At 33.0% G+C, this 22759-nt stretch overlaps 3 protein-coding genes across 6 annotated transcripts; 2 read left to right on the plus strand and 1 right to left on the minus strand.

The window, feature by feature from the left end:
- Positions 1 to 617: 617 nt before the first annotated feature.
- LOC105794694 (uncharacterized) lies at positions 618 to 7714 on the plus strand. The gene is made up of 14 exons (XM_052628933.1): positions 618 to 955; positions 1212 to 1608; positions 1849 to 2007; positions 2368 to 2451; positions 2555 to 2653; positions 2913 to 3005; positions 3078 to 3221; positions 3952 to 4059; positions 4617 to 4668; positions 4752 to 4770; positions 4893 to 5001; positions 6099 to 6561; positions 6706 to 6873; positions 7315 to 7714. The coding sequence occupies exons 2-14, from the start codon at positions 1246 to 1248 to the stop codon at positions 7536 to 7538; spliced, it is 2085 nt and encodes a 694-aa protein (XP_052484893.1). The 5' UTR covers positions 618 to 955; positions 1212 to 1245; the 3' UTR covers positions 7539 to 7714.
- A 162-nt stretch (positions 7715 to 7876) lies between these two features.
- LOC105794697 (protein PLASTID REDOX INSENSITIVE 2, chloroplastic) lies at positions 7877 to 10042 on the minus strand. The gene is made up of 3 exons (XM_012623991.2): positions 9714 to 10042; positions 9494 to 9589; positions 7877 to 8305 (listed from the first exon to the last, which is right to left on the minus strand). The coding sequence occupies exons 1-3, from the start codon at positions 9975 to 9977 to the stop codon at positions 8117 to 8119; spliced, it is 549 nt and encodes a 182-aa protein (XP_012479445.1). The 5' UTR covers positions 9978 to 10042; the 3' UTR covers positions 7877 to 8116.
- Positions 10043 to 11420: 1378 nt separating this feature from the next.
- LOC105794692 (DEAD-box ATP-dependent RNA helicase 22) lies at positions 11421 to 17228 on the plus strand. Of its 4 annotated transcripts, none has more exons than XR_008194532.1 (9): positions 11421 to 11854; positions 12293 to 12577; positions 12752 to 12865; positions 12964 to 13409; positions 14568 to 14892; positions 15787 to 15939; positions 16204 to 16255; positions 16348 to 16453; positions 16948 to 17228. XR_008194532.1 is itself a non-coding variant. In XM_012623983.2 (8 exons), the coding sequence occupies exons 1-8, from the start codon at positions 11534 to 11536 to the stop codon at positions 16395 to 16397; spliced, it is 1746 nt and encodes a 581-aa protein (XP_012479437.1). In that variant the 5' UTR covers positions 11421 to 11533; the 3' UTR covers positions 16398 to 17228. The 4 variants fall into 4 exon arrangements, 2 of the variants coding, with proteins under 2 accessions (XP_012479437.1, XP_012479438.1); XR_008194533.1 differs by having other exon boundaries at positions 16351 to 16453; XM_012623983.2 differs by having other exon boundaries at positions 16348 to 17228.
- Positions 17229 to 22759: the final 5531 nt, after the last annotated feature.

A 22759-nucleotide genomic window follows, 5' to 3' on the forward strand; every position in this document is an offset into this window, starting at 1 on the left:
AGAACTAATCTCTTCAAATTTCTTGAGGATTCGATACCACATTCCATCATTAGATCAGTTAGAAGCTGTTGTTTGAATCTTCGTTCTCGTGTGGCTGAAAAACCAAGCATTAGTGACCAAGTAAATATGCAATGTCAAGTCTCAATATAGATTGCTTAAAAATTATAACTTTCATCGTTCAAATCATAGAGATTACCATTGGGTTATGGGTGTGTACAAATCATAATTATTAGATTACTAATTATAATTACAAGACATGTTTGATTGGCATAGTACGATTATATCTTAATTCTTAATATTATTTTTGATAGTTTTTTAATAAATAATAATAATAGAAAGTAAATATTCATGTAAATTTAATTAAACTTATTAATTATAATGATTAATTAAACATGCCACACATATAATTACACTCAAATTCAATTATTAAATAATTTTTTAAACGCATTCTATATTCTCTTCCAAACAGAAGCAATTGCGTTGTTAGTGAAATTTTGGTTTTACTCCACAAGTTGTCATATGTATTTAACGCTGAGATTTGAAAGAGACTAACGAATGTCCTGTTTAAAACATTAAAAAAAAAGTTTGTGTTTTGTTTTGATTTTTACATGCCAACTGAAAGGTGTTTAAGGGGACCAAACCCATGAACAAATGGGCATCATAGGAGCCCAAACTACTTGAAGAATTAGGCTTAGGTGTTCCAAGAACAGTTGGGTAAGTTTGGATTGCTTAATTCGGGGGAAAAAAAAGAAAGAGAGAAGAGATAGAGAAGAGTTTTAACTGAAGAGGGAACTAAAAACTCTTCAAGGACGATTGGATATCAGCAGAACTCCATTTATCCCCACTTCTTTAAACCACCCGGAACCCATCTTTTTCCGTCACTCTCCGGCGTGAATATCAGCAGAAGAAGGCTACTTCCAGTTCGTCTCTGTTTCCAGCTCCTACATTGGTAATGGTATGTTTTAACAATATATCTCATTCCTTGGCCCTTCCCTTTTTTGTCTTTGGCTTTCTTTCTCAATTTCCTACCTAGGGTTTATTTCGCTCCTTTAGCTATTGCTATGAAAGTCTCCATTGCTGAAAAAGCAGATGAAAAAATTATTCTTTTTTTGGGGGAGGGCTTATCAATAGAAATGATTAAACGCCAAATGCTACAAACAATTCGGAATATCAGTCATTTAGTTAGAAACTTATATTTGTTTTAACTCTAGAAATTTAGGCAGTGCGGAGCAATTTTACTCTCTGATGAACTGCCTGCCACACGTGCGTGCTTATGGCTCAGCTTTATTTAGAAAGGCTGGTAATTTCATTGCAACAACTTCTTTGAACCAATGCCATGTTCCCTTATGGAGAAGAAATTTTGAGCACGCGGGTGTGAAGACTGTGGATTTAGAGTTCTTGTTGACAAGATTTCGCACTCAGTGTTACTCTTCCCGGAAAAGTAAAAGTAGTAGTAGCACAAAAAAAGCATCCAGGACTAAAAAAGTTCATCCTGAACAACCACCGGTGATGGAAAACGAGAAAGATGCATTCTTTGTAGTGAGAAAGGGAGATACTGTTGGTGTTTTCAAGAGCTTTGCTGATTGTCAGGCCCAAGTTGGATCCTCGGTAATTCTTCTTACTTCCTTTTTCTAATGTCACCTAAAGTTGATTTACTTTTAGGCTAATTGTTGTGCTATACTGTGTTATTTCAAATTGCAATATTAATAGTTATGTGCTTTTTAGATTTCAATGAAATGACATAATAATTGTAATGCAAATAACATAGTAGTCTTTCAAATTTAGATACTGTGTTTCTTCTTTTCGCTTTTCAGTTAACTTTGACATGTTATTGTTCTTTTGGAGTAGATATGTGATCCTCCGGTCAGTGTCTACAAAGGCTACTCTTTGACAAAGGAAACTGAAATATATCTGTCTTCCTGTGGGCTTAAGAATGCTCTCTACACTATTAGAGCTGCAGATGTGAAAGAGGATCTTTTTGGAGCGCTCATGCCCTGCCCTTTCCAGGTGAGACATTGAGCATGAACCTTATGCATACTGCAGATTTGTTGTTTGTTTGAACTAGTCTGTCAGAAAAAGAAAAAAAATATTTTGATGTTGTCTTCCTTTTTTTCTGCACCTGCACCCATGTCTCTGTTTGCTTGAATGTGTTCTTGTGACAGCAATTGCACATAAAACTTGCATCTCCCAATTAATGTGATCTGCTTGGAGGTTAGGCCATCAATGATCAATTTATTTGTTCTTTGATTAGTTTCTTTCTTTCACATGTTAACTGTATCACAAAGGCTGTTTTATACCATCCAGAGAACGTGAAGATATTGGCTCTTATAGATTCGAAGGCCAATGTTCCTATTTTTTGTGTTTCAGGAGCCAGCTTCTTCTAAAGGTGAAACATCTCATAATGATGCAACCAAAAAGAGACCACAGGATATGCTTCAGTCAGAGTATGGGGTAGGTTAGCTGTTTTAATGTTCCCTGAGCACATCATTATTAATATCATACAAGTTTGGTGTGTGACACTATTTTTCAGTGTTTTACCTTTAACCTTTTGTAGGGACTGGGATCACTTGGTTCAATAGCCGTAGCCGATCCCGTGAGAAAGCATTTCAAGTTGGATCCACATGCTGAGGCTCAAATAACATCCTCTGGTCATGTAAGTAGATTTGGTAGTGACAACTGATTATGTTGGTGAATATTGGCATCAACATCATTCACAGAATTGGGCAGATAGTCTTGAAGGCCATTGTCTTTTTTTTTTTTTTCAAATAGATGGTTGAATATAGTTCCTCAAACAACATAAGAGGGTTTCCTATGCAAGAGAGAAGGGTGTCTGAATTAATTTACCAAGATTAAGTGATGCTTTTTTGCTCCAAAAATAGGCTTTGATGCCTGTACTTGTGTCTTTATGGCAGCAATCTTGTATTCTTGAGTTTGATGGTGCATCAAAAGGAAATCCTGGGCCTGCTGGTGCAGCAGCTGTATTGAAAACTGATTCTGGAAATGTGGTATGCAATTAACCATTTAGAAATTAGACCTTTTCCACATGTAAATCTTTCCATAATATGCTATTTGAACAGATCTGCAAATTGCGCGAGGGTTTGGGCATAGCAACCAATAATGCTGCTGAATATCGCGCCATAATTTTAGGGTTGAAACAAGCTCTTAGAAAAGGTTATACAAACATTCGTGTACGAGGTGACTCGAAGCTCGTTTGTATGCAGGTAATCCAACTTTCTATCTGTTTATTGTTGCTTTGTTGATGTTATTTTTCTCAGAAAGAAAAATCTGGATGATAATGCTGGAACTAGGTTAATGCTTCAGCACAAATGGAGTAAAGCTATCCAATCTGTTATTGGACTTCAATTTCAGAGGGCGTACCTATTGCAATAGTTTTGGCAAGCTAGTTGACTCATTTTAGGGCCCCATTTGTTTTCTATTTGATGTTTTGAGTTTTAGCCTTCAGGCAATTGTTTCCTTAGCAACTTGTTTCAGCATGGAAGCACTGTCCCTTCTCCCTTTCTCTTAAAAACTTTAAAAACAAGAAAGCTTTATAATTTTCCTTCTTAACTTGGTTCTACAAGGGATGAGTATTTTATCTGATTAATGGACTTTCCTATTAGAATGCACACCTGTTCTTTACCTCTGTCATGCTTCCTAAATCCAACCTTTGCCCCCCCCCCAAAATAAGAAAATCTTTCTTCTCTTTTGGCTGGCCTCTCACCTGGGACAAACTAAATTGTCTCTGGGAAAATTATAGCTCCACTGTTGCTATTCCTGGGCTTCGATAAGGGCCTAAATTTTGGTTGACCAAAATAATAATAATTGTGCCTAAATCTTGGAGCTATGTTGTTTATTTTCATTTTATTGAAGTATTATCATTTCAACTTAAGGAGCTTAGGCTTAGCTTCTGTTTTGTTCTGGTATTCTTACAACTACTATTTCCTTGAACAGCTGCAGGGTTTATGGAAAGTCAAACATGAGCACATGTCTGAGTTGTATGAGCAAGCAATGAAACTGAAGGATAAGTTTCTTTCATTTCAGATCAATCACGTTTTAAGGGTATGACCAGTTTTTATACTTGATAGCAAAGTAATGGGCAAAATTTCTTTTTCTTGTGACTACTATGGCCTCTTTGTTGTGCCATCATTGATAGGTCTTTATGATGTTTTTGAAATTTGGATCATAGCTTGCATCTAGACTTTGCCTTTTACTTATATTTAAGCTCTTTTATGGAGTGCATGCTTTGGCTATTGTACCAGCTTTTTGGCTGGGAGCCTGTAAAATAGAAACTAATGGCTAATGTTTGTTTTCGATACCATTTGTATTTCTCCTGGATAACGCAGAATGAAAAATGAGACCTTGTAAATAATTTGCAGTGTTAAAACATCAGTTTTGATCAGTCTTACCAATAGTTCTCAAGTCTCAAATCTAAACAACCTCAGACCAGGTTTTGCAATAATGTTATTTTACTGTTGTTTCTTCCCTTTCAGTGTGTATTCTAATTTTGTGAAATCAATTGCTCTGGAAATGCATTCTCATGAATAAGATCTTTTGGTCCCCCTTTTGTCTTTTTATTGCATTGCATGATTTTAACCTTTCTTGCTCACCTCTGAAAGGAACTGAATGGCGAGGCCGATGCTGAGGCCAACTTGGCTGTCAAACTTGCTGGTGAGGTTTGGTTTTAACCATTTTGGTATTTATCATAATCAATTAAATGCTGGATGTTTATGGGATCTTTCTAACCCTTGCAGAAGGTCAAATCCAGGAGGAGTTGGCCTAAGTCATTGATTGTGCTGGCAGAAGTTTTCTGGTTTGTTATAGAATATATTTATAAAACACAAATGAGGTCAAGGATTTTGTCACTCTTTGGCTAAAATTTTGATCTTGTGTAGGTGCAAAATTTTGCATTTAAACCCCAAAAGATCATGTTATTGTTGGCCTTCAAGCTCAGCTCTGCAAAGGAATTTCAGTTTTGTTTGTGGCAGAGGCATGTTAATGGGGGTATCATATTCAAATGGCATACATTTTGGTATTATTTAAATCCTTATTCTACAGATTGTTGTGGGAACCTAAGATCATCTACAGTGAAGGGAAGGGAGTGAGCTCATTCTGAGAAATCCATTAAGGTCTAGGTTTACCATTGCCCTAAGATAACTCTTCAGTGTTATTTTGGATCTCTCTTCACCACCATTTTATCCCAATGTAGAAAGTTTAGGGTGAAATTGTTCAGGATTGAACCCATGGTCATGCTTTTATAGGACTTTGATATTCTTTATTTCCTCTTTAAGGGGTTCAGTAATTTTCTGATATTGCTTCTTCTCTTTTTTATCCTTTGCCTGATTATTGAAGCGCAGAGAAAGTATACCATAACCATTATTTTATACAAATGTGCGAAGACCAGCTTATAAACACTGCAATATTCTGATTCCGTTGTGAATTAAGGCTAGGGAAGGAACTATTGGTGTGTACTTGTAGGAAGATTAAAAATTTGAAAGTATATTTTTTTGGGGATAAATAGTTTATCTTTTGGTTACTTTACAAAGTTACAAAATGATTTTTGAAACTATTCGAAAGTTGTCACATAAGTCATTGAATTATTCAAAAGTTTTATTGAAGTCATTGGACTATTAAGTTCTTTTTAAAAGGTTTGATTAATGACCTTTAAGTAATGATTTGAGGATTAGTACGATGGATTAGTGTTCATTGATGAATAGAAAAATATACTTTAGATTTATGTCGATCCGGTGGTCGAAGATCAGGGAAGAAGGTTTAGACTGTAGATTGTAGACTTGTGATGTTCAAAATTGGACACCAAATGAGATATTAAATTATTTTTAAAAGTTTATAAATACAATTAAGGTACAAATACATGTTTAAGCAACTACAAATTGTAAAATCAAATTATTATAGTAGAGATGGAATAAGAACCAAAACAAAGTGTAGAATCAAAGGAATTGGAACTATTCAAGCTAAAATCCATGCATGACATAATAAATCTCAAAGCTTCCGTCTTCATTTGTTTAAGTGAAGAGGAAGGAAGAAATTTAATTTATTCTGGGCAGCATAAGATAATCTGAACCTATACAATTTAAAATGAGATTCGGAGCATATTAATATTTGGTTGGGCCGGAGCTAACGATGCCCAACCAACATTTTCATGGTTCCCATTATATCCGACGGCTAACACCAGCCTACTTTCACATGCCGACTTGGAAGCCAAGAAAGCAACCATGTATCCTGCCCAACTGAAATACGAGCCATTCTCAATTACCGAAATTATGGCAATGTTGATGAAAAGATTTGCAAACCTCACCAAAACCACAGCTAAACCCTCCCCTCCTTTCTCTTTAAAACATTTATTATTATTTTCCCTTCCTTCCCTTTCTTCTGCTTCAGAGAAAATCCTCGCCGGCACTGCCACTGATGTCGCCGATATTTCTGGAGAAAGCGATCTGGTGTACTCAGACCCACCTGTATCAGCCACCATCAAGCCTCTTTTGCCCGATCTCCTTCAACCACGTGTCGTCATCTATGATGGGGTCTGCCATCTTTGCCACCGAGGTTTTTTTCTTTTCTCTGTTTCCCCTCTTTTACTTTTTCGCATTCTTTGATGAAAATTTTTTAAGTGTTCTCCAGGGATTGGGTTTTGTTTACCTTCAAGTCTTTTCTTACTTTTTTTTTCCTGTTGTTTTTGTCATTTCGAAGGGGTTAAGTCGGTGATTAAAGCGGACAAACACAGGAAGATCAAGTTCTGCTGTGTGCAGTCAAAGGCTGCTGAACCATACTTGAGAGTTTGCGGTGTTGATCGAGAGGATGTTCTTCGTCGTTTTGTGTTCATTGAAGGCCTTGGTCTTTATCATCAAGGTTCCACAGGTTAGTTTTCTCACCATTTATTTTGCTTCCAAATTAATGCATTCCTCTTTGCAGTCTTTCATCTCACTTTAAAATATGTTATGGATTTTGTGTTGGGTTTGTCTTGGAAATTGATGTTCAATGCCTTTTTCTCAAGTTCTTTGGTTGTACCATTATATGCCATGGAGAAATTATTGTTTGAAACTTTAGGAATTCTTTTGCATTTGTTTGCAGTCTAGAAAACCACTTATGAGAACTCCAAATGGCTTATAGGTTACTAAAGATTTCCTGTTTAATGTGATGCACTTGGACCTGATGCGATGAAATGAACAATATTTCCATGAAAAAAGCTTCTAAAAACTAAATGCCCGCTGAAGTTAATTTCTTGATGGTTATCAGATTGAGAATTTTATTGCTTGATGTACGTCAATTTCCTGCCTTCTGAAATTGATTGTTCTGCAGCTGCATTGAGAGTGCTATCATACTTGCCACTTCCCTACTCCGCTTTAAGTGCATTCTTGATAATTCCAACTCCGTTGAGGGATGCAGTTTATGATTTCATTGCCAAGCGGCGTTATGACTGGTTTGGGAAGAGTGAAGACTGCCTAGTTTTGCAAGAGAGCGAGCTCTTGGAGCGATTCATTGATAGGGAAGAAATGATGGATCGTAATCGATCAAATTTGTAACTTGGATTCCCTTAAATACAATTAGACAAGTTTAGTTTATGGCAGATGTCCATTGTTAACTGTTTCTTAGGAGGATGTAAAATGTATAGCAGTAAATGTTTTCCACCTGGTTGCAATAGATTGCGAAGCTCTATTTCTTATTAAGTAATCTAAATACCTCCTGGTTAGTCATGTAATCATGTTTTAGTTATTTTCTCTGTTTCTGATGTGAACAATTTGGAGCAACATGGTTTTTTCATATTAATCCAAAGAACAAGTTTTAAGTTCTCTGAACACCCAAGTGATAACGGGGATGAACTTGTCTTTGTATTCAAATTTGTGAGGCAGTGATACAACAGTTTCTACTTAAAAATCAACAGCTTAAAATTGCAAAATTGTCTATGCATCATATTCTGGTCATGGATATCTGATACAAAGCTTCCTTAAAACTACATACGATAACAAAACCGGCTCAGACACAGAATCACAATGACACCTCAATCTCGAAAGGAAGCAGGGTAAGAATAAATGCTATTTTCAATACTGAACTACCTCTTACAACAAACATTCCTGATATAAGGAGGCTTTTAGATTCTATGTTAATTGGTGCCAGTCCATTCTTTCCAGTCCTTGTCTACATGATCTTGAGCCCATTTAACTGCAGCACGTGCAGCTTGCGGTCCTCCAGGCAACCCACGCTCATTTATAGTATCAGCCATGTCAATGAAAGGTATGACCAAGAGTGTCCCAGGACCACCGTATTCAGTATGTAAGAAAGTACTAAATATCTGCTCAGAATAAACCAGAAACAACATAATTTGAGTGATTGTCTAATTAGATAGATCACCACAACAATATCATAGCGCTCAAATGAAATGTTTATTCCATTACTGCATACCAATTAGAAGTACTGGTTTAGTATATTGTTCTTTGCCACTAAGAACAAAGGACTTGTTTTCCGTTTATTCTTCCAACAATCAGCCTCTGATGACAGCAACAAAACACAAACAGGAGGCCTTTTCATTCATTATTTATTCCCCTTTATGGATAAGCTATTCCATTTGTTTAAACTCTTTTGACTACATACCTAGGTTTTCTATTTACGCAGATATTATGTAACTAAACAAATGACACACAATTATCTCTATTTTAATGAATTCTGCTCATGAACGACAAACAGCAAAGGGTAACTACTGCCCTCTGACCCTTGTGCGAATAAAGTCCATGAATCCCTTCTGTTCATGGCATCTCTAGAGTGTGCTACCTAAGGTAATTGTAAGCAAGTTTAGGATTGAATGAAATGACACCATTCAATTCACTAGAATTTATCAAGCATTCTGCCTGTTCCTTGATACATACAAACATGTTCAAGTGGCATTATCCACGGAATATTCTTTGGTTAATTGTAAACCAATATATGCCAAATAGTTGAGGAATGCATACTTAAAGATCCTTATGAAACAGTCTATTTTTTCAATGCGAAGCCAGTACTAGGATTAACTTCCTCTTCTTCCTTTTCTTTTGGACAATGGGCTACCTATGACTGAGTATGTTCTATATGATCCAACTGTTATTACCACACTAGCTCTGAGACAAAGGGATCTGAGAGAAAAAAAAGGTCAAAAGATTGATGGTGAGCTTATATTCCACCTTTTTCTAAAAAAAACGTCAGGTTTTCCCAGACAACCTTATAATTGACCAATTGAAACTATTTTAAACAGGTTCTGAAAAACCAAGCCATTCTCATTCATAATAATCTCATTTGAAGTTCAAAGTTCAAACCTTGTGATAAAATTGTTGTTTTAGTTTCTTTAGCAAGTGTCATCGTGATAATTATGAATAGGATGTCATATTCTGAAAGAAGAGAGATTTAATCACGCGTAATCTTCAATATCCACTCAAACAACAATCATACGCACGCCCCACCAACAATCAAAATAAGAAGAAAATGTGTTAGAAAACAGAAAGAGGACTACCTCGGTGCAGATTCCTACAACTTCTTCAACCGAGTCTCCATAAGTATCCTTCTTGGACAGTTTGTTGAGCAGATGCGACCTAAATTTATCCATTTCCTGAAGTACCATAGATGAAAAAAACAAACCCAACAAGTGAATTATCCGTTAACATAAAGTCATACCCGAGATATTGGAAGGCGACCGCATGCTAAAGGGAAGAGAGGAAGAAAGGGGAACTTACAGCATCAGCGAATTCGGGAATTGGGTCAGGGAATTTGTACTCGGCAGCTTTGCAAATGAAGGTGGTGGACGAGAAAGAGAGCGAATTGGGTGTGGGGGCTTTGCTAGTTAAAGAAGAAGTGAAGGAGCTTTTGAATGCAAAGGAAGGGGAATTTGGAGTGAATGAATATGAAGAAGAAAAGGAGAAGAAGGGAGTGGGGGGAGAAGAAAAGGAGGGAAGAGAGCGAAGCGTGGAAGAGAGAAGAGCTTTGCTCAATGAACCCATCTCTTTCTGCTCTCTCTTATCTTCTTTTCTTCTTCTACTACCCTTCGGGGGTTTAACGTTTATCCTAAAACCCCTATGCTTTTTATTTTTAGTTTTACAGTTAAAGAAAAAGAAAAAGGTTAAAATCTTCCACAAGTCCCTTTACTTTTTAAAATTGATAATTTAATCCCTGTATTTTTATTTCATGAAATTTAATCATTTTATTTTTCAGATTTCAAAAATCAGGACTATTACTTTTTTATTAAATTCAAGTTATTTACAAATTTATTTTTAAAATTACATAGCTACCAAGTGAGTTTTTTATTTAAAAATGTCATAGCAATAAATTTTTAAAAAATAACAGGTTAATAGTTGAACTTGAATTCAAAAATCTAAAAAGTAAATAGATTAAATTCTAATTTTGAAAAGTATAAAGACTTATAACACATTTTAACAAAAAAAAAACCCCTAGGCGGATATTGCCATCTATATGCAACGAAGAGAAATTTTTTATGAAATATTGGTTTTGCTTTTTATACCATATTATAAGTAAAAGATGGGGTAACAGTACCAATTAATTCTCTAATAAAAACTTTAACCACAGTTTCATTTAAGTCAAAGACCGAAATACTACTTTTCTATTAAATAAATTTCAAAATATTATATGTTATTCTCTTTCATAAAAGGTTGTTAATTAGCATCAATTTTTCCGACCATAAATGTTTTCTAATGCTATAAAAGCTAATGTATTATTGTTATTACAGTGGAAAATGTTTTAAAAAAAAGAAATTGTGAAAAGCCATTGAGTCAGACTCGAGGTTTATAATTTCAACTGTTATAAAAATATTGGTGCAATTTATTGAGTGGTTATCTAACTTTTAGTTACCAATTTTATCAGTTAAGTATTTTCATTTTAGTAAATCAACATGGGTGACAAAAATTGTTTGTTTTAAGTATTAGTTTGAGAAAATTAAGAATTAAAGTGAAAAAACAATATAAACTAAAATAATGTATTAAAATTTTGTTAAATTATACTTATTTATATCCTTGTCAAAATTCTAAATTTATTTTAATATTAAAATTTTAAATTTCAAAACATTAAATTCAATTAAATAAATTGTTAATTTTCTTTATCTTTAATAATGTCGATCAATTTGTAACTATTAAATTAAAATTAATTTATTTATTTTTAAAATATTAAAATTTTATTTTATGTTTACAAAATATTAATAAATTTATAATAATTTATTTGATTCATTAATGCTTTATGTAATTAAGCAATATTTTATATAAATTACATAAAGCATTAATTAATCATATAAATTATTACAAATTTAATAATATTTTGTGTAACACAATTTACCCAAAATACACACATTTTCTTAAAATTTTTGTACTTTGGTTTAACATTAGTTACGACTTACGAGTGAACAGATAGCTTGTGGCTCTTATAAACAAGGCTAAAGAAGGCTTAAGCAGCGGTGAAGAGGATTAAACCCTAAACCCTGATGTCCTCCTCTCTTCCTGCCAGTTTTAAAGCCCCAGAAAAATAGAAAAAGCTTATCTCAACAGTGGCAATGATTTTACGTCGCTCCACTGCGATGCTCCATTCCTTCAGTTTGTCAACCACCACCCCAAAGCTCCTCTCTCATTTCACTCCCTCCTTTTTTCTCTCTACTTCCGCACTATCTCCTCGAATCCGAATTTGGCTCAATCAATCTTACAGCCGCCGAACCAGGGCCTTCAGTAGCGCCGTTGTTACCGCCTCTTCTCCAAAGAACACTGGGACGGACACCTTCTTTGCTGAAGACACTGTTTCCTGGCAGTCTCTAGGCTTATCTGATCGGATCTCTCAAGCTCTCTCCAGTGCCGGTTTCGACAGGCCCTCCCTCGTTCAGGTGCTTCACCTTCTTCTTTTGATTAATTCATATATGTTCCTTGTGATTTAAGCTCCATTTCTCGTTAATTTTGCTGTTCAATGCCTTTTTAAAGAACAAAATGATTGGTATTTACTTTAGAGTTGGCTTGGCTCTTTACTTATTTGTTTTTGTTTAATCAATTTTGATGCTGCCGACAGTTAAAGAGCAAAATCTGAAAGGGGTAGAACAAAATTTTTTTACATCCATATATTTTATTATTCTAAACATATTACCGAAAACAACAAAGCAAATGCATATATCATTTAGTACTCAATATATTTGAATTCGACATGGAGTTTTAGTTTATTGAGGCAATAGTTAGTTTATCACCTTCGTTTTTTTTTGTTTTTGTTTTTTTCTATTCGACCTTCTCACTTTTAACTGGTGGCTTTTGGTTTCCCTTATGCATCGTTATAGGCTGCCTGCATGCCATCTATTCTCTCCGGAAAAGATGTAGTAATTGCAGCAGAAACTGGCAGTGGTAAAACATATGGTTATCTAGTTCCTCTAATTGATAAGCTCTATGGTGCTGGGCATGATGCGGACAATGATTTGGAGAAAGCTACTGTTTCTTCACGTACCTTCTCCATTGTTCTTTGCCCAAATGTATTGCTCTGTGAACAAGTGGTTCGAATGGCTAATGATCTTTCAGGCGATGATGGTAGACCACTTCTCAGAGTTGCAGCGGTGTGTGGTCGACAGGTATTTTTGTGAACATCAACACATATCTCTTTGGCATTGGTAGTATTCATGGTTTTTAATGTTATTGGAACTTAGAGGGTGCTTTTAAATTTTTTCAGGTGCATGTATATATTTGGCATTGTTCCTTTTTTATTGATAAAATCTGATGGTCACAAATATGACCCTTTACTACAGGGTTGGCCGGTGAATGAACCGGATGTTATTGTGTCAACACCAGTTGCTCTTTTGAACAGTATAGACCCCAAAAAACATCATCGTTCAGATTTCATTCGTGCTGTAAAGTATGTGGTATGTTTTCTCACTCATTACTTTATATTCCTTTTGGTTATTTGGGAAACTACAAGGCCTTTTTTTAAAAGAAAAAGTGTGTTTACAATAATTGGCAGGTTTTTGATGAAGCAGATATGCTCCTTTCCGGGGGCTTTGAGAATCATGTTATTCGTCTTATACACATGCTCCGTTTTGATGAAAAGCTATTGTCTCGGGTGAATAAAGCTGGATCTGAGAATCCTGTAGAACCGAGTTCTGATTCTGTGTCACACTTTGACTTCGAGGGTGAGGAAGACATGCAAAATGAATCCATCTCAGAAGCTGAGGAAATGTCTGAGGGTGATGTTGATGCTGAGGACTTGATGGAAGAAACTCAAACTTCGCCTGTCAAGAGAAAGGACTGGAGGAGAGTGAGAAAAAATTATGAACGAAGTAAGCAGTACATATTTGTTGCCGCAACCCTTCCAGTTAACGGAAAGAAAACTGCTGGTGCAGTGTTGAAAAAGATGGTTCCGGATGCCAACTGGGTTAGTGGAAGCTACCTCCATCAACACAACCCTAGGTGCTAAAGTCTTATACTATTTTTTCCCCTTTCCATGGATAAACGGTGCTGCATTTAGTTATGGTTATTAGAATTTTTTAGAGGCCAAGTTATATTTATCTCATTCTCATATTTTATTGTTTTAAGCTTGTCACTGCTCATGTCGATCAGTTTTGCTCCAAAATCATCTGTGCTTGTTATCTCCAAGGAACAAGAACTTAGAGATTTGTGATATCATTTTTCTTATGCATGGAGAACTAGGCTAGACCTGGCAATGTGTATCCATTGTGTTTGTGTATTCTGTTGTGCCACAATCATATTTAGGGTATTTTATATTTACATAACTTTGATGCTTTAATATCTCGTATTATCTAGACTCTAAAACATTTGTGCATTCATTGTCTTGTTTGTGTCATGTTTTAATTATTTTTTCCATATCATGTTTAATATTGTCAAGTCTAATTTAGGATATATCACAAATTACCTGATTAAAACTGCAGCTGTCGAACGCCCAACTGTAGTGTAGAAGCCACTATAATCATTTTAAAATAACATTTATCTCCTTTTGTCTGTTCATGTCTTTAAACTTTAAGGGCTTCTGACTCTTGGATCTTGATTGCAAAAAAGATGCTTTTAATTAGCTTTGGACAAAGGAAATGTTGATAATAAAAATAATTGACATATAGGTGAAACAAACTCCTAAGTTGTATGTTTCTTTGATAAGTTGATCTGTTGTGGTTCATAGATTTAGACATTGATAGCACCGACTCTGTCGGCGTGCGTTGTCAATGAGCTAGGGAATGTAGGGACTCCTGGGAGTCTATGCTGAAACAGTTTAGTCATATTGAATTTAGTAGGTTAGATATGGTGTGCTTAATTGTGGTTCTTATAGTAAAGATTCAGGACAGGACTTGTTAATTTGTCTGAAATGCTGAAAGAATTAATATTTGAGGATCCAATATCTTGATAGTTTGACATTTGGAAAAACAGCTTACCCTGCAGAATCCAGCCTCTTCTTGTTTGGTTTGTTCTGTGGCATGATTTTCAGCTCCTTTATGCCTCTTGAGTTAATTGTGTATCTGCCTTTGTCACAAATCATCATTTCAATCCCTTAACTCCTGTTATTTTCAATGCAATATTTAGCTTTGTTGGTGATTTGTTGTTCTTTTCCAATTTCAGATTGAAGGAGAAATGGATTGAAGTCACAACTGACAATCAGGTTGATGCACTAATAGAGGCTGTAAAACAATTTGGCTCAAAAGCATCGGATCATGGTGCTGGTGTTAGCCGAACCATGGTGTTTGGTAACACTGTTGAGGCTGTTGAAGCAGTGGCTAATATACTGCAGAGGGCTGGGATTGAGTGTTACCGTTACCATACAGGCCTCTCTCTGGCAGAACGTGCCGAGTCCTTAGATGATTTCCGAGCGAAAGGTGGAATTTTTGTGTGCACGGATGCTGCTGCTCGTGGTGTTGACATTCCAAATGTTTCACATGTCATCCAGGTGATTCATTTTTACTAAATCAATTTTATAGAGGTAAAATTATGCTCATGATAAATGAATAATCTTGCAACATGTGGCTCCTTTTATATGTAAGTAGGAGAATTAAATAAACTGTGTATTGTGTAACAATAATAGTGGTAAAAGTGACTGGAGAATAGTTTCACCAAGGCTTATTTTGGTAGGGAGGATGGAAAATGGATGGAAAACCTTTTGTAGTAGTTAGAATTCATAACCACATTTGCTATTTTATAGCTGAACTTTGGATTAAAGTTTCACTTCCTTTCTCCTTTCCACCCTTCTACCAAACTTATATAGGTTTTAATGAAAAATTGACTATAACTACATAAATGTATTGTCATTTCTCTTTAAAGGAAATTATTGATTGTAACACCTTGATTAAGTTTTGCTTTAGAAAAGCAGGTTCCTAGTTAGAGTGATCTGGCTGTATCCTGACTTCGGCAGCTTTCTTTTTCCAAGTCCTTTCTCAATACACTGACAAACGGATAGCTGGTCAGATTTGCTGAACCAGATAATGCAACAATAATCTAAATAACAATAGGCATGCACACATGTCACACGAGCATAACCAATGCTAGAAATATAAATTTTGAAGCAGTTTGGTACTATGGGATATAGGAAGAAAAAGCATCTATATTTCTTCATACTTCTGTCCAATCACCTCTGAGGAATAATATAGACCACAAGGAAATCATTCCTATTAGAAGAGAAATACGTAAATAAATATTGGTAGTGACTAATCTGTGTCAAGTAGTAAACTTTTCCTGTTGCTGTTGGTTGACAAGTGACTATTGAGTACTGATATTATTGTCAGTTTTTGACTAGTGAATTATCTAATTTATGGAGCTAATCATCTGAAATATTGCGTTCTTTCAGGCAGACTTTGCCACTTCTGCCGTAGATTTCTTGCATCGGGTTGGTCGTACAGCACGGGCTGGTCAATTTGGAGTTGTTACCAGCCTCTACAATGAATCCAACCGAGATCTTGTTAATGCAATCCGTGCAGCTGGGAAGCTGGGTCAGCCTGTGGTAATTCAAAAAGCTTGCGCTTTAAGTTTAGCTAAATTGACAATTCTACACTCCTTAATCACAGATGGAAATGATAATCCTCTTCTGGTTCCCTCCTCCAGTGTTCTCTCTCCTTTTTCTTTTCTTTATTTTCTTATCCTGAATAAATGCTTAAGGCGGTGATTCAAAGATTAGGAAATCTTGTTATACAAATCCAATTCCGTATGCTTGTTTATGACTTGCACTTTCGTGAGCAATGACTAAAATGTTATTTGTTGGCTGTAGGAAGCAGCATTTAGCAGGAAAAGAAGTTTCCGGAACAAGCTTAAAAAGAGAGGTAGAGTTTGTGATTGGATTTTACATGCCAAAAATTCCACTTTATGGATTTTATACTGTGTCTCAAAATTTTGATATTTTTGTTTAATTTAGCAGGTTCAAACAAAGCGGGACAGATATCAACTGCTGAATTGATGGTGTAAGACATGGTACAGAAAGAACAATAGTTAGCCACTAATCTTGTATCTTTATCACCCAAGTGAGTTTTTTTTTTTATGTTACTTAAAGGTATGGTATTAAATATTTTAGAGAACAAATGCCCATTGTGAAAGAGCTCTCCTACTCTCCTTGCTCTCTGCACAAACACAAGCGACCACACACACACAAAGAAATTGAAAAATGAAAAAAAAAAAAAAAAAAGGAAAAGAAAAGAAGAGGAGCAGACAGATACTTTGTTTCCATCAAGTTCACCTGTCTCGCACTCTTGGACTTAATTAGGGTTATAGCTTCTTTAACTTATTGGAAAGAATGTGCAAGGCAAATGCCATCTGATGATAAGTTGGATGTTCTTTCTGGAAGGAGATGTGGTCTATATGAAATGGATATGGCTGGCCCTTCCTAATTAGTTCTATTCCATAAGTTCCATAATTTTGTCCACCAAACATGTTAAGGGATCAATTGCGAGTATCATCTGTATCATCTCTATTTTAATGAATTTTGTTTCTTTGGGTATTGCATTCTTATCTACCGTAGCTTGCATTGGAATGTATTGAAGCCCCAATTGTTGTTCCGGCATGTAACTGCACTGTGCCAAGGTTGTAGGAAGCCTCATCCTTGGGGGGATGGCATGAGGTTTTTTCTTGTTGATTCATGTACATCAAAATCCGCATCAGCTAGTCCTTGCAACTCAGTCTGATGGCTTATAAACTAAAGGTCTGTTTTAGGCCAGACCGAGTTATGGAAGCTTCTTTACATGTTGAAATTGGAAAAACAGTTTACTTATAATGGAGACAGTTCCGTGATTTCAAATAGTATTTCTGGCCTTCAGAACTAGTAAGATTTATACATTTGTATCTATCTATACTAGATTGCGACACATTAAAAATATTAAAAATTTATGTAACAAATGTAGATATAAAAATTAAATGGGGTTTGATTAAAATGATAAAGTTGAGATAGTAAAAATATAATGATTGAGGTTCAAATCTCACTATTCTCATGTATTTTCTAGATTTATCAAAGTATAAAAGGTTATAAATATCTTTAAAATAATATCTATTATTTTATTAAAGAAATGAATTTTAATAATTTTATAATTGAGTTAAAAATCATGATGAGTGGTATCAATTTAACCTAGATAAAACTTTTGATTAAATTTTGTGTCAATTTAGTCACATTAACTCATTAGTAAGATTTAAAAAATGTTAAAATTCACTTATTGTGCATTTATCTATATATAACTACATTTTGTGTCACTATATTAATTAAACAGTGAAATTATAAATAATAATAATAATAAAAGTCAATTTGAGTAAGGTGTATTTATTGTCCTATGAAAAAAACTACCGTCTAACTTATTATTTTACTTTACTTTTATCTATATTAATACATCCACTTGTTTTCTTAAAATGTAATTATTTTAATAACTAAATTTTAGTGTTTTATAATTTATAAGGAAAAATGAAATGAAATTCGACTGATGTGAGATATGGTATCACTTATTATTTTTAGTAATATTTTTGCATAAAGTGATTATTTAATTTTAATTGAATTAACAGTTTAAAATCAAATTTATTAATTTAATTGGAAAAATTTTAATTGGCTTTTGATATAAGATCTTTTAAATTAACTTGGTTTGGAACAAAAATAATCAAGTTACTTAAAATATATTAGATGAATGGTACATCCATGATGTGAGAAAATAATAATAATTAATATACTTATTAAAAATTCACATAAAAAATAGTAAAATTAAAAGTTTAACCTTATTATAGTATTATTTTATTTAAAAATATAAAAAAAATAAAAATACTATTATATTATCAGTTTATATAGAGAGCATATTTTAGTAAAACCAACTTAATAAAGTATGGATAATATTGTTGAGATTGATGAAACATATTGCTTTTACTAGCAACTCTTAACACTCCCCTTGAGAAAAAAGAAAACCATGTTATTGAACTCCAAGTGCTTTGGTCATAAGATCAGCAAGCTGTTCTGTTGTGTACACATGATACCTTCCTTGTTGATTTCATTTCCCTTATAAACTCACAATTGACTTCTGTATGCTTAGTTATCTCGGAGTTTGCTGCAATTTGGAGAGCTGCTTGACTGTCAATTTCCCTTAACATTCCACCCAACTTCAGCTGCTGTCGATGCCATTTCTCCTTCTTTCCTAGTAATCGTATTTACTCTGTACATAGCCAGCCTTCAACAATGACTCGGTGAGCTTTAAGTTCCACCTTATAGGGATTTGACCCTCTGATTCCCAAAACCCACCCTATAAACTTCCTCATCTAAATCGTCTCGGAAGAAAGCATTATATACATCCATTATTGTATTGGCTAATCGTGAATAGCAGCAAATGCCACAACAGTCAGAACAGTCGACAAGAGAGAATGTTGCTTCGTGCTGCTTGTTCCCCTTACCTACGATCCAAGTCTTAAAACATTCCATTTCACCATTCTAACTTTGTAAATCCTTTTGCAGATTTCAAGAATAGAATCAACCAATTAAACCATTAAAAACTGATTAGAATGTCAAAATCGAATAAACCGAAATAAATTTTTGCAGTTCAATTCTGTCGGGTTTATTTAGTTTTTTTATTTTTTAATAATTTAATTTATACAAAATTATTGGAAACTAGATGGTCATAATCTGGACTCATTTCTGTAGTTATGATAATAAAATTTTTGGATGAATATCTGGAAAATTAGTTAACTAATTCTATCCATTCACTATATGATAGAGTAAAAATTTGATTAATATATTTTCTCTTGCCTTCTAATCTAACAAAATATATGTTACATAATAATATTATTAAACATGATCATGGTTTATGTTGTAATACAAATCCTCTTTACCATATGTTTAATTTTAATATGTGACTAATTTATAGCATATAGGCGTAGAGAATAATGGGGACAATTTACTACTACCACTTAACTCTCTCTTTTTGGGTTGTATGAATATTTATATTTTGGCATAATGAATTATTTGGCACTTTAATTTTATATAAAAAATTATTTTAGCTCTTCATTTAATTTTCCGCTTATTTTACCCTTTAAATTTACATTATTTATCAAATCACCCTAAAATAGATAGAATAGTTGACGTTTGTTAATTTTGTTGATGTGGCATCCACATGTATCTCACGTTAGCAATTAATTAATTCTTTAAAAATTAAAAATATTTTTTTTATAATTCTTAAATTTTTAAATTTTTTTATATTTTAAAAAATTAATTAATTGCTAATGTGGCAATCCACATGTATGTCACGCCAGCTTAGTTAACAGATGTGAATTTTTCCATCTATTTTGGGGTGATTTGACAAACAAAAATTTAAAGGCTAAAAAAAATGAAAATAAATAAATTGAGGGTTAAAATGATTTTTTTTATAAAATTAAAGTGCCAAAGAAGTGATGAATTGTGGTTTACCTAAAGTATATAGGAAATATGAGTCTTATTTTTAAATTCTTCAATATTTTTTATTCTACATCAAAGAAAATGTATCATTTTATTATTTATTAATAGTATAGTAGATGAAATATGAGAGAATAATATATATTTTTAAATCTTCATTGTTTTATCTATCTTAACAAGGAAAGCTTAAAGTTAAAAGACAAATTAGGGCAATAGATTTCAACGATTGAAGCTACCCAACAACTGCCATGGTCCTTGACCTTAACGAAGCAGCATGGACACAGACAGGCCTTCACCAATATAAATGTATTAGTCAGCGATGATGAACCACCTACCTCATATCACAATCAATCACTAATTAATATGGGTTCTTTGATCAAAGCGACTGTTTGGTCAACCTGTTTTGCCGCATTAATCATTGCAATAGCAGCTCAAATGGACATGCCGCCCGGCATGGTGATGCCACCAGGCTCCGTCATGCCCTCGGCGCCCACGCCCAATCGAAGCAGCCACCTTGTATCTCCATCTTTGGTGCTTGGATTCCTTGCGTTCATGGTTTCAATTTTTGCTGTCAACCAGAGAGCCTGATCAGCCTCTCTCTACATAAATGCTTGGCATTTCGACTTTCATGCTTCTTCTTTTTTTAATGTTTTTGGTGTCTCCGTCTGTTGCTACGCCGGTTTGTAATACATTTCGCTTTCTTAAATTACTATCTATGACATAAATTTTCTTTCTCCTGGTTTGAGGAAGAATATTAGATTAAACATTTCACAAGTACAACTTCGAGTTAATAAAATTCATAAAGTACATGACAATAAGGTCATGCATAATATGGAGAAAATTGCAAATATTTTCTGCACATTTCTGGTTCAAAAGCATAACATTAATTTTGTTCTAAATGGCTTTAGATAAGAGATAATTAATCACGTAAGAATGATCATGGGATATTGAGAAACCACTCTTTGATGTCACTGAAGTCAGAATCTACCGCCGAACTTAAAAAAAAACACAATAATTTATTTGACCTTTCAACTTTACAAAAAAAAATAATTTATTTTAGCCATCCATTTAATTTTGTTTTTTTTAGCCTTTAGACTTGTGTTTTTTGTCAAATCACCTCAATTTTGATCAAAAAGTTAACATTTTTAAACTTTGCTAACATGGGATACAAGTGAATTGCCAAATGAATGACATGTCATCATTTAATTAATTTTTAAAATTTTTAAAATTTCAAAATATTATAAAAATTATTTTAAGAATTAAAATCATTAAAATTATTAAGAAAGTATAAAAATTATAAAAAACTATTTTAAAAATTTTAAATAATTAATTAAATGTTGACGTGTCATTCGCATGGTAATCCACGTGTATATCATGCCAACGGTTAACAAATGTTAACAGATGTTAACTTTATCATCTATTTTGGGGTGATTTAAAAAATGTAAGTTCAAAAGTTAAAAAGAAGAAAAATTAAATGAATGGCTAAAATAACTTTTTTTTGTAAAGTTAGAGAGCTAAAAATTTATTATGCCAAAAAAAGACTATTTTTCTTCAAAAGAATTAAAGAAAAGCTCTTTGAAATTAAAAGGGTTAACAATATATTTTACGCTAGAACTTGTTCGCTTGTATCTAGTTGATAATTAATATTATTTGGGCTTAGTTAATACTTATTTTGTTACACAGTTTGGTACTTCTGCACTAACACAATTAATTTGTGCTGACAAGACGTTGATAAATAATTTGGTGATGACACATAATAGCCTATTAGAATGCCGCATGTCAAACATAAAAAAAAAACTTTAAAATTATATAAGTTAATAAAAAAATTATTATTTTTTAAATAAAGAATGAATCAAACCAATGTTGTCTAGATACATTTGAATTTGGATAACCATTTGTCTAAATTACATGTTTTAGTAATTTTATATATTTTAACTTTTTTATAAAATATCAGTTATTTATATTATTATTATTAATGTTATATTTAAATTAAAAATATATAAAATTTTAGAAAATTTAAACGCATTTAGATAATCATTTGTCCAAATTAATTTTAGATGTGTTTTTAATAATTATATATATATATGTTTAAATTTCAGTTTATATATATTATAAATTTTTATTTTTTGTAAATTTATAAATTATAAATTATAATTTTTAAATTTTCAAAATATTATAGGCTCTTTATAAAATTTTAATTTATATATATTTAACTTTATGATTTATATATTTTTCAAAATAATTATAACCTAAGAAATTGATATTTTATAAAACAAATTAAAATATAAATTTATTAAAAAACACGTTTAGAATGAATATAGAGAGATGACATTATGAAAGGCTACCAACTGTCACCATCATATTGACTATCATCGTTACAATAACATAAACTAACGATATTAGTGTGGAGTTACTAAACTATATGATGGAATACAAGTTTAGTTACTAATTAAGTCCAAATAAATTATATGTACACTAAGTACAAATAGACAAATTTAGGGTAAATATATATATATATATATATATATATATATATATATATATATATACGTTAACCCAAATTAAAACTTGTTGATGTGAAATGGTTTAATTTGATTAATCTGCTTTTATTTAATTTATTTTAAAATTGTCGATTATGAAAAAAAATCATTAATTCAATCACTTATCCATTAATTAAAAGAGATTAAATTAATCGTTAGTTTTATTTTAAATATATTTATATAATAATTTAAAATTGTTTTGTTAATGGGCTAATACCTTGTTTGATAAACTGATGAAGAATTAAATAAATTAAAATTTAATATTTTAATAAGTTACTTTTTATATGCATATAATAATTCAACGTTAAAAAAAGGATAGAAATTTTTATAAAAATGTGAAAATGATAAGTATATAAGAGTTACTTGGAATATTTTCAATTAAT

Source organism: Gossypium raimondii, chromosome 3 (assembly GCF_025698545.1).
Source record: "Gossypium raimondii isolate GPD5lz chromosome 3, ASM2569854v1, whole genome shotgun sequence".
Lineage (NCBI taxonomy): Eukaryota > Viridiplantae > Streptophyta > Magnoliopsida > Malvales > Malvaceae > Gossypium > Gossypium raimondii.